The sequence below is a fragment of the Chanodichthys erythropterus genome, chromosome 24 (assembly GCF_024489055.1).
Source record: "Chanodichthys erythropterus isolate Z2021 chromosome 24, ASM2448905v1, whole genome shotgun sequence".
Classification (NCBI taxonomy): domain Eukaryota; kingdom Metazoa; phylum Chordata; class Actinopteri; order Cypriniformes; family Xenocyprididae; genus Chanodichthys; species Chanodichthys erythropterus.
This window is the reverse complement of record NC_090244.1, coordinates 18,302,137-18,313,931: the sequence shown is the minus strand read 5'-3', so window position 1 is coordinate 18,313,931 and position 11,795 is coordinate 18,302,137. Positions and strand designations below refer to the sequence as shown.

General features: G+C 40.8%; 1 protein-coding gene across 1 annotated transcript; it reads right to left on the bottom strand.

Moving 5' to 3' along the window:
* Positions 1–710: 710 nt before the first annotated feature.
* LOC137014856 (uncharacterized) lies at positions 711–10,510 on the bottom strand. Its single transcript, XM_067379362.1, has 6 exons — positions 10,146–10,510; positions 6,989–7,472; positions 6,399–6,474; positions 5,170–5,248; positions 3,525–3,660; positions 711–2,418 (listed from the first exon to the last, which is right to left on the bottom strand). The coding sequence occupies exons 2-6, from the start codon at positions 7,430–7,432 to the stop codon at positions 2,005–2,007; spliced, it is 1,149 nt and encodes a 382-aa protein (XP_067235463.1). The 5' UTR covers positions 7,433–7,472; positions 10,146–10,510; the 3' UTR covers positions 711–2,004.
* Between the last annotated feature and the right edge of the window lie 1,285 nt (positions 10,511–11,795).

The following is an 11,795-nucleotide window of genomic DNA, read 5'->3' as shown; positions in this document are numbered from 1 at the left end:
TATAATCTTGTGAAAAGTAAGTTATGCACTGAGGAAAACACCATCAACCCTCAAACGCATAAAATAGCACAAAATGTATGCCGTTTCCTATGGTGGATCGATATGATCCATGATCGACCTCTAGGGCTGCTTAAAAAAAAAACGTGCACTCGAAATTATCTTGACTAGGTAAACCTGGATCGAATTAGCGGGACTTCAATTACCTTTTATGAAACAGTTTTAGCCCCAGCTCATTTGTTAGGTTAATTGGTTTTGGAGTTTAATCCTCGCTTTTCTTAGCATCTTTTATGAAACAGCCCTCTGGTGCAATATCACAGCCATATACTGAAAACAATGCACACATGGGCTGCCAAATTAAATGTGGTGTAATGTCGTTTTGACTAAACTAAAGAGAATCCTCGTGAAATATTTAGACTTGTTAGACTCGCATAGTATTCGTTTTTTTTCATGCCATTGATGGATTCATGAAATATAAATATCTACCATTGTACATATTTTTATACAACCATCAATGGTATGAAAAATCTGTAATATTTTGTTAAACTAATTTATTTGATATAAGCCTATCTGTAAATTCAAATATTTTCTGCAATACTTTCTGCATTGTTTTAGCCACTCTGCTGTCTAGATATCAGCATTGTCCATTTAAAAACCTTTAACAGTCAACAATTTGTGCATGCGATCAGTTAAAACAAAATGCTTTTAGACAAATGGAATACAGCAAACAAATATAACCACATTTATTTCTGAAAGTATAAAATATTACACTATAAAGGCCACTTTGCAAGGGTAAATTAACAACTTTTCCAAATATGTACACAGTTAATACCTTTCCCTCTTAGATATTGTCCAGCTCTGTGGCAAACCGAAATGTCATTTTCTCACATGACCACAGGAAGTAGTTGGCAAGAGTTTCAAATAATTTACTTGATAGCAGAAAATGAATGGCAGGAGTTTTGAAGGTTCCTGATTTTCTTTTTGTACATCCTTCAGAGGCGTCAGGTATTCTGGATGATTCACGCTCTCCCTTCAAAACCAGTGAAGAGGCACAGTTTGACATCGAATTGACAGGCACTATATGCCCTTGAACTGGGAGGCTTAAAAAACAAACAAACAAAAAAAGCGAAATTTTGCAGTTCACATTCTTTACAATGGCACCAGTCAAGCCTCCGGAGCTTTCTCTCGTGATAGCGAGCCTCCCGTGTTAGTTCGGCATGACAGGCATGTTTCGCACACTGTATTTATGCGCTTTATGAACTTTCCTCGCTCTGAGTCTACTTGCGTGTACGTACGTTCTTACTGTATCCGTACACTACCGGAGATGCGGTGTCAGATTGAGGTAGAACCGTTGTACCAAAAACATAGCTAGAAGTTTAAACCTATGAAGTAACAGTCACATCAAATCAACTCTATAGAGTGGATTTAAAGAGCAAACTAAAGCAATAAATTCACATTCAACCACACCTACAATAGAGATCACTAACACACTGGAATATCTGAAGTGTTCCCAGAATAAATTCCTCCCTCTTTTCCCTTCCCTTTCTGGAAAAAAGGCTGCTTTGTTTTGTCTAGAGATTCGCTTTTTCACAGATACCAATATGCTGCTGCCACAGGAGAATTTTCCTCTTTATTTGTTTCAAGAGGAAACCATCTCAAAAGGTAAAGTACGAAGGTGAGCCAAGATCACAAAGCCTTACTATCCCCCCCCCTCACACACACACACACACACACACTGCTACAACACACTCTGCAGTCCAACAGAAAGGGAATAGACGCAGACGTACACATCAGACACGCACAAAGATCACACTCCGACACTTTTCAGTTTGTAACCGAATGTGTCACTCTTTTGCTGGGCTACGCTGAACTCCCTCTGCTGCATTCTGTGCCTCTTCCCAAGGCTAGAATGGAGGCAGGGATTGTGCTGGAGTCGGGTGACTCCAGACCAGCTGGGGGCAGTCATGCTCTATCTAGGCTCTGATCTCCCAGAGCCCTTTCGCAGGACTAGGACCATCCACCAGCTGCCATGCCACCCAAGCCTACTGGGCCTTTCTGGGTGATGATACTCTCTGTGGATTTAAGAAGTCTCTCAAGGCATGGCGCGTTAATCTTGGCCGGAGGTGGTCGACTGGGAGCAGACTCTATCTTACACAGACGGTCCGTGCTGGAGGACACAGAGTTGTCCTGCGTCGCGTCCCTGTCCCTGTGAGCCGTTAGAAAGTTCCGAACCGTCCCCTGAGCCTGTTCAGCTGTTGGGGAGCAGATGGGTGATGTGTGGAGCCATTTTAGGTTGGTTGCAGAGTAGGGCCCTGGGGGTGTGAGGTCGCTGACTCTCATTGCCTTGTTACCCATGGAAAGGGCACTTGTGGTTGCAGGGTTTGCAATGCCAGTGAGCAGGGGAGATGTAGCTGGAGACAACTGTAAAGTATTGAAAGAGGGAGAATTACTTAAGATTTCAATGCAAAAAGAGGCAAACATTTCTGAGGATCTCTTTGCAATTGGTTTGCTATGATTTAAGAGGTTAGTTCACCCAAAAATGAAATTTCTGTCCTTAATTACTCGTCCGCAAGACCTTCGTTCATCTTCGGGACACAAATTAAAATATTTTTGTTGAAATCTGAGAGATTTTTTTTATCTCCCATAGAAAGAAATGAAATTACCACATTTAAGGTCCAGAGAATTAGTAAAGACATTGTTAAAATAGTCAACGTGACTGTTATGTAACGTTAATGTTATGAAGCGACAAGAATACTTTGTGCGCAAAAAAACAAACAAACAAAAAAACTTGGATTTCATCAAAAATATCTTAATTTGTGTTCCGAAGATGAATGAAGGTCTTGCAGGTGTGGAACGACATGAGTGTGATTCATTAATGACAGAAATGTCCTTTTTTGGGTAGTTTTAAATAAGGTGAAAAACTTTGTTTAAATTTAATGACTAAATATGTCATGTGGTGTCAACCAACAGGAACTAATAATACTAATAATTTCCTTTCAAACTGAATTCATGTAAATGTGTACATCTTGATTAAGTTTTTGAAATATACTGTAAGGGATTTCTTTTTGAAATATCATGAATTAATCATTCATAAATATCATGGTTTTCTGTGAGCCGCACCACATGGCACTTTCCAATTATTCATGAATGAATAATTAAGTAACTCATTGTTTGTTTGAACTGCATTTGTAAATGTATATTTGCATAAATTAACAGATCTAGGGGAAAAAAACAGCATCAGATCATTGACCCAGAAACTATTACATTAATAACTTGCGTAGGGGGTATGAAATCAGCATGATAATATCCCTGTACTTCGCTGACTTTAATCTGTCCTGTGAAAGCTTTCCAAAATTACCTGTTCTTTTCCGTCATTGTTCTTAGTGAACATGAGATGTGTATTTTATACCTCTGTACTGTAAAAATAGATTTTAATCCCTTCTTGTCTATCCTGTTCCTCTGTGGTCCAGTGATTACAGTATAATAGGTATTTCGGTCTCCTCTTTTCAGCTCTCAGAGAGACTTACCTTGGGTTTCTTAGATGGGGTCGTCTCCTCCATCAGCACTGCAGTGCTGGCCTGTCCGCTTCGTTGAGGTTTTATGTGAGGGAACCAGTTCTTCAACATTTCCTCCATTTTCAAAATGATGTTGACATATCTTTCTCTGCATGGCACAGGAAGGACAATATTTGAGTCTAGTAACCCACAGATGCACTAAAAAACAGTACAAGACTTAATCTGACTGACATGACTGAAAATGAAAGTCTGCTGTTCTGTAACCTTGTTTGGTGTCAGGCGATTTGAAAGAACATTTAACCGCAAGTACACTGCATCATGCGTACATGTACAAACACAGACACACAAACGTGTTTCTCAAAATGAGAACAGATCCTGTGTTGATTCACACGTTTGTACACACACGTGGCATGGAGTGCAACCGTTTCCCTCGCCTCTAAATATAGACATAAGCCTGCAGCGGGGCACTGACGTCCACGTCACGAGGAAAAGAAAAAAAATTGTGCTAAGGAGCAGTGATGCAGACACATGCACATGGTGCCCATTGACTCGCACCAGCCCCCGACAGATGGTTAATGGGGATTAGTGCAAGTCACATGACAAAGTATCTGCCCCATTCTCAGCATTTCAAACAGCTACAGTCTTAAAAGTTACTTTTACATTCCTTATTCTGATGCGCCTTCGCGTTTAGGGGGGGCTCGCCAGCTGGCACAACGAAATGGGCGAATGATAACGGGGGTCAGGTGGTGGGGAGGCAGCCACACCCCCACTTGTGTCAGCTTGGATATGGCTTGGCTCAGTGCCTCGTTCAGATGGCCTGAATTAGTACCACACCCAAAACCCCATCATCTATGTTTTTAGTGGCTGAATACCCATTTCAGACATATTTTTACCAGCCGTGTTTTCACGCTGCACAGGTTGCAACACTCCTGGATGCGGCCCAAGGTGCCCCAACGATCTAGATGTTCTAGACTCTGCACTCACACGTGAATATCGGACTTCGTGAAGTAGCACAATACAATACAATGAGCGCAGATCTGGGCTGCGTGCCAGGTACTGTTAAGAGGAAAAGTAAATGACGCACCTAAGCCCAGCCTGACCCATTATGAGCTCATTCGATACAACAGACTCCCCCCGAAGATGACACCACAGACTTTACACAGTCTAGCCAGAGGAGGGCTAATCAATCGGATGACAGGCTACTCCCTCAAGGAGCTGGGACATTTTTAACGACCCGTGTTTGAGTTCTATTCTTGTCCAGCCATTTTTAGATTTGTGGTGGCAGGTCCGCACTTGCCCAGCGGCCCCCCCCTTGCTGCTCTGGACCAAGCATCATGCTGCAAAGCCATGTGTTTTCACATTTCCTTGTCTCATTCACTTATGCCCTCAAAGCCAAGACATTCACAAGCCTTCCAGACTGAGCAGAGGGCATGGAAGTCATTCGCAAGTGACGTGGGATTATTTAACCTTGGCTGCGCGAACGCGCAAGCGCCGAAACAAGATTTACTCACAACGTTGCAAGTAGTGGATTGAGATAGATTAAGTAAATGGACACAACATCCATCAGATCGATCGGCGATGGAGTGCTGTGCAGACTAAAGCCCTCCCACACTCAATCTTCCCATGAGCGAGGTGAAAGAAACAGTAGGAAACTCACCCCATGCAGGGATTCTGCAGGACCCCCATTATCCTCTGGATGCGATCCATGGCCACGCTCTCTTGGAAAGTGCTGAGGCCTGTGAAAGGAGAAGATACAGTTCAAACCTTTTCTTTTACGAGCATTGCCAGCTTATTGTCTCTGACAGGCTGTGCTACGTCTGCGAGGCAGATGGGTTCTTGTGAAGCATGTGGGAGGACAGACTTGCTGTCTCTGTGGCCAGGAAGTCCAGTGTCACCCAGAGCCCTTGAATTGACAGCAGTCCCAGACCGAGCACTCGTGAGCAGGTCCGCAACCTGTTTTCTAGTACATGTGGGGCTCTAGCCAATAAAACTTTTCTTTAAGTACCCAATAACACTAATACCATCTGTTGGTGTTTTACAGTAAGCTTAAGCTTGAGAGAGTTTTCTGTGTTCCAACCAGCCGCGACGCAACATGATTCCAGTAACAAGTAATTTTCTTGTCTGCACTGAAAGCGAAAATGCTTTGCGACATAACAGTTAGTCAACCAGAATATTGCGTGGGCAGTTCTCTGTTTGCATGCGTAAAACGAAGAATGGTAATACCACGCTTCTCCAGATGGCATCAATTTCATGGTTCTACACTTTATGACTTGAAGGATCCTTGAGATGTTTCTTACCTTTCACAGTTAGTATCTCCTCCAATGTTTGATGTATAATATACATGGGGAATGAGATTTTAATCTGGTGTGGGCGGAACTACATGAGAACCTAAACTCACTCTTTGTCAAACTTTGCTGCCTTGTTAGGACACAGTGTGATGGTGCAGATTTTCCTGTCATTACTTGTATCAAGAGTTGCAACAGCTACATTAAAAAAACAGAGTCAAATATTTACAATATTTCATCCCACTAAGAAGGACACAAAGGAAACAGCTAACCCAAACCCTTGAGCTTATCTGTATAGTGTCTTCGGTATTTCAATCGAGGCTCTGTGTATTTTTGGAACCGTGCGGTTTGCACTGCTTTAGACGTGTCTTTCAACCCATACATGTTTTATTATGACTAAGCGAAGCAGAAAGTGCCACCAGGAAATGACTGTGGTTGATTTGGGTGCCTCATTTCATGTATTTTCATGACACATCTCAGTCCCAAATCTCATGACACACTTCTTGTACCTTCGCCTGCTGTCTCTAGTTTGACCGTTCTCTCAAGTTTTTGGATCAAGGCATATTATAATACTAAAAAGAACGAATAAAGCATTACTCACGTTCTCTGTATCTGCCCGAGCGGAGGCCATTAAGGATTGAGGACAGTGGGTGAATGTAACACTGCAGCTCCAAGCACTGCAAAACAAAGAGAATCATTCAGTATTTCATTCATTAGTCGGTTATTATTTATCGTTTAGCATTCCTCGAACAATTTCTAGAGTTTTGATGTTTTCATTTCAGGATGTTGACTGTACAATTTCCCAATTACTATAAACACACAACATCAAGTTAGAACATTCCTTAGTTTGTATGGCTCATAATTTTCCAAGAACAATGACACTGATACAAAAAATGACTCATCTACTCTCTCACACATGTATGCAAATGTAATGGAACGAGTTATGACTGCATTTCTACAAGGCAGAGGAAAACTGTTTTTTTTTTTCTTCACTCAGTGGCCTCATATGACTCATTCACTTTTCACCTAGAAAGAACACATAGAGGAGGGGTCTTCCTGGAAGTGGTTCTGCTTCGAGTATTTTTTTTTTTATTTATTCTGCTCAGATAGAGATAGATCATGCAGGAGATAAGGGTGCTTTTCAGAACACCATGTCCCTTCCCTGGCAGGCTGGCAAGTGGCACGTCTCACCTTGCATGCGAACAGCCTGTCTTTCTCCATTTGTTCAGGTGTGAGCTGCCTCTCCCTTTGCTCCGGCACCATGGAGCTCCGTGTTCTCTTCAGCGCCTGCCTCTTTTTGCCTACAGGGCTCTCGGGGCAACGGCTGTAATTGTTCCGATCCCCTTGTCCCAGGTGAGAATGGCTGCCGTCCTCGCTGTAGTCAGAACTATTGCAGCTAGAAGGAGAACTTCCCCGAGAGCTCATGTTTTCTTTGTCCATTACCTCCCCTTTATCTCCATTCCTCTTTGGGAGCGACTGGCAAGTTTGGACCCCCTGGACGACCCCCGAGGCGGGGGATTTTGGCAAGGTGGTTTGTCCCTGCACTTTGGTACAGTCTGATTCTAACTCGCTATCGTTGTCCTCATCGTCACTGGCCAGCCAGTCAATGGAATAGTCCGAATCTGAAGCTGACATCTTAGGAAGCAGGGTCTAACCAGCATGGACCATCACTGACCTGTGGCGGAAACAGGGAGTACTTTAATCTCCAGTTTAAAAAACATTAATAATGGACATCATTACACAATACAACACGAGTTGGCTTGTAATAGAGAAGGAATGTTCTCTCTTTCATTGTATTGCTTCGTAAAAGCAAAATATTCCACCTTCTTTTGCAGACCTATTTGCAAGATTAATAGTCTAGCAGATATCAGTGGTCCAAAATGACAGCTTAAGCATTCATCTTCAATAAAATCCTGCGGGATACTGAATTCATGCCAGCTCAGACCAGCGTGTTTTCCAGACACACCACCTGAGTCTCACACACAGACTAAAGATAAACAGCAGCCATAAAAAAAGACTTACTGCTGTTTCTCGAACAGTGCCGAGAACTCATGAAACTGACATTTGCGGTTAATTCTGAAGTTAACAACGACAACACTGATTCTTCTGTACATTTTCAGTACCAAAACAAACCCTGAAAGAATAATATACTTTTACACGTACACATGTTTTTTTTTGTATAAAACATTAGACTTATTCATGCATAATATTGTGGCAACAGGAGGAGACCAAGATGTTTGAAATAAGATTTTAGGCTGCAGTCTGTTAAGAACAAATTTGCACCCTGTGTAGCACATGCATTTGTTTGTTCTGATTGCACCTAATTGAAAAACACTTGAAAATGAAGCAATACAGAACTAACAGGCTGTGTTGAGGCAGGTGACACACACACACACACACACACACACACACACAAAAAACGCACATTCAAAGACCTGTTTGTTTATTCAATGAGAAGACCAGAACGCCGCAGCCATGGTGACCACCATTTAACACAGAACAAAGGCCCTAGAAATAAGCCGTTCTTTCTGCAGCTGTTTATTAATAAACGGCATTGAACATGCAAGTAATGTATGCTGGTTACATTTAAAATTTAATTTGTTTGGGGGCTCGCTTTTAAAAGGAGGGTGATTTGAAAATAGTCCAGGAACACACAAATGGGACCGGATCTGCGGCCTTGAGCATTACCAGTAATTTTTCTGCTTGTATCCATCAGTTCTTGGTAATTTATAATAGACATGCCTTGAGGAATATGCATAAAAGGAGTGTTTACAATGTTATGTTTAATGAGTCAAGCCAAGAATCTTTGTTAAAAGCGTATGTTGCACAGAAGCAACTGCTTTGTGCTTTCTCTAAGGGTGCCAAGCACTCATCTTTTTATAGAGGCCAAGGGCTTCTTATGAATTAAAAGGGCATGTGCTGCAAAAATATGCATTATGCCTAAATTAATCAAATAAATAAATTAAAAAACAGGAAACTGCCCACTCTGCATTGTCAATTGACCTAAAACGTGCTTCATTCTAAATTATTTAATTTATTTATTATCTATAATAGGATATTTAATACAAAAACCGAATCATTCTGGTTACATCTGCACATTAAACACTTTTTACAGTATAACATTCACTTTCAGTTATTACAAAAGTATTGTTTCTTCAAATTCTAAATGTAACTTTTACATAAATGAAAATAACTCAACTTATACAAGTACTTAAACTTAATCAAGTCATGTTTTGTATAAGCTTGTTGCATTGAACTTACATAGCCTAGTTATCGAGAAGTGTACATTATAACTTCTATTAGTATGTAACACTATATACATCAACGTGTTTTCAGATTGCCTAAGCACATTCACATCTCTCGGGCATTTAATCCGTCCATCAGCTGGTCGGTTTCATTTCAAACAAATGGACTGCTGAGCCAGAGCTCTGCCATGCCAATAAAGCCACATTATGTAATAGCTCTACCTCAAGCACGCGACTAATTGGCTTTATAACAGTCACAAAAGCTCAGCCTTTCCAAATGGATGTAATTGCTGACCAGCTTTTTCCTGTCAATTCTGGTTTTACCAAAAGTTGAATAAAAAAAATAAAAAAACGCGGCGTTTAAGGGTTAGCACGACTGCATTCAGCGAACAAACTCCTCATTCATATCGAAAAACTGCCTACATCTGATACTTTACAAGTTTTGTCGACGGCTGGAGACGGGGATGAAAAGGCCCTTTATTAGTTTGTGGCAACAGGTAATTTGACAAAACAAAGAAAGGTTTATTTTCACAGTGTTTACGTTTGTAAAGACAAAGCGGGCACGTGACAATTAATAGCAACATTTAGGAAGTCATGTAACCGAGACCTATTTCTTGTAGCCTACTCCTGTCAGTAATATCGGTTGCTATGGGCAACACGCATATTAATATTAAAACGACTAAGGAATAAAACAAAACCCGTACAGAATTAATGTACCTGAGGGTGGGGCCCTGAAGATGACTAACACCTTAATACACCCTTCCAAGACAAGACCACCACAATTTTTGGCCTTTTTAACACATATTACATATGTTTTTATATTAAAACGCATACTGACGGATATGAGCAAAGCCAAAAACTAATTTACAAGACCAAATCTATCATTAAACACGATAAATACATAGTACGCGTAAAAGTACATATAATTTTCTTCCTTTTATAGCCCAATAGGCGGATGCCTCACGCAGCATCTCTTACATACATACTAAATACATACATACATAAAGCACTATATATCACTGTTATTCCTATATGTGTGTGCAATTTCACCTCATAAAACATATTTTCGGACGCGGTCGCTGTTATTTAATCGCGAATCCTACCTTTAAGCCGGATGGGACGAATGGTCGCACTGTCCTTTGTTTCAGCAGTATATCCAAAGACAACTGGAGCGCCCTATCGAGCCTCTGTTTGAGAAGCGTACGTGGTTTCAGTGATGTAGACCTGCAGTTGTGTGGCCCCGTGTTACTTCTCCCAAGGCAACGTGTCTGAGAGGGCGGGTACTAAAACGCAGAGCGTTGCGATTTGAGCGTCCAGACCCGAATCTGACAAATAGAGTTTGCTTTGGAAGCGAGCTTCGGCTGATAGGGGAGACGAGCTTACATATTAAAATGATATGCAAATTAACAAAACACGTGGACACGCGGATCGGTTTCATTCCAACAGGCGGACAGAATGTCAACTGCGAGCGTTTTTTTTGTGTGTGCGTTGTTGTTGCTCACAGTTACTAACTTTTTTATACCTCATTAGCTCGAATGCGATGACGCAGGATATGTGCCTCCCTCTCATATGTTAGGGTTGCGTTTAAAGGTGCAATATGTAATATTTTTGCAGTAAAATATCCAAAAACCACTAGACCAGTGTTATATATTTTGTTAACTTGAGTACTGACAATAATCCAAATGTTTCCAAATATTTGTAAATCGTGAGAAAATTGCAATTTTAACTAAGGCTCCGGGACGTCGCCTGTCAATTGCGTCATACCCGCGTTACCCTCGGTTTCCGGTTTTATTTTGTAGAAACCATGAAAACACAAAAGACGCTTTAATATATATTACATGTTTAAATAGACAAGGAAACAACTGTTTTGATATATTTATAGACAGAAAACGATTTGTTGTTATGTAGCTCAGCAGGTTTAGTCTTATTGTTTAAATTAATTTTCTTGATTTTTTTGTGAGTAGCCTATCATGCTTTACCATGCCTCAGAGAAAAACACTATTTTTAAGTAGCTAACATCGCATAATCAGATGCAGCTTTATTTTTAGTAACAGTAATACAGCATTTTCTCCATCATACAATACGTTTTAAAATTAATTGCATGCCATTTATCAACACAAGCCATCCAATATTTAATATGATATACTAAAATCGATCTGTCTTACTGCAGTGTGCAACAAGTGTCTCACAGCAGCCGCCAAGCGAACATACAGTAACGTTATAATATTTTCAACACACTCAAATGTATCTAATATGATAAACAGAGCTGTGTTACCTCATACTCATGACCGGAAAATCGGAAGCGGCGCCGATGACTGTGTCATAATAAAAGTTTTGCTGCTCGTGAGGCGTGTGTTGATCAATCGCTCCATCTCCTCGTTCAGCTCCCACAACACTCGGTCCTGCTCTGCTTCATACTACAATAACGTTAATAATCACATCCATGAACATGATTTCTTCCTGAATCCTATCCCTATTCTTTTCCACCGGCTGTTGAGATGGAGACCACATGTCCCAAGATTCCGCTCTAAAACTTGCCGTCATCAAGCTACGCCTTTGTTTTGAATAGGCATCTAGCGACCTCTAGTGGACAAAATTATTACATATTGTACCTTTAAAGTCACCATGAAATCAAATGGGACCATTCTTATTATTTTGTAAGGAATATTGCAGTATTTATCATAAATGATTTATCTGTCTACATCATTATTTCTTTGATTTCTGTGCCACCCTAATCTTTAATCAAATACTTC

Bases quoted from the DNA above. Each gene is read 5' to 3' on its own strand.
- LOC137014856 (XM_067379362.1), bottom strand. From the start codon at position 7,432: ATGTCAGCTTCAGATTCGGACTATTCCATTGACTGGCTGGCCAGTGAC. The intron at 6,475-6,988 runs GTGAGACGTGCC...TTTGTTTTGCAG, and splicing joins ACAGGCTGTTCGCATGCAAG to TGCTTGGAGCTGCAGTGTTA. The intron at 2,419-3,524 runs GTAAGTCTCTCT...AATACTTTACAG, and splicing joins CCCCATCTAAGAAACCCAAG to TTGTCTCCAGCTACATCTCC.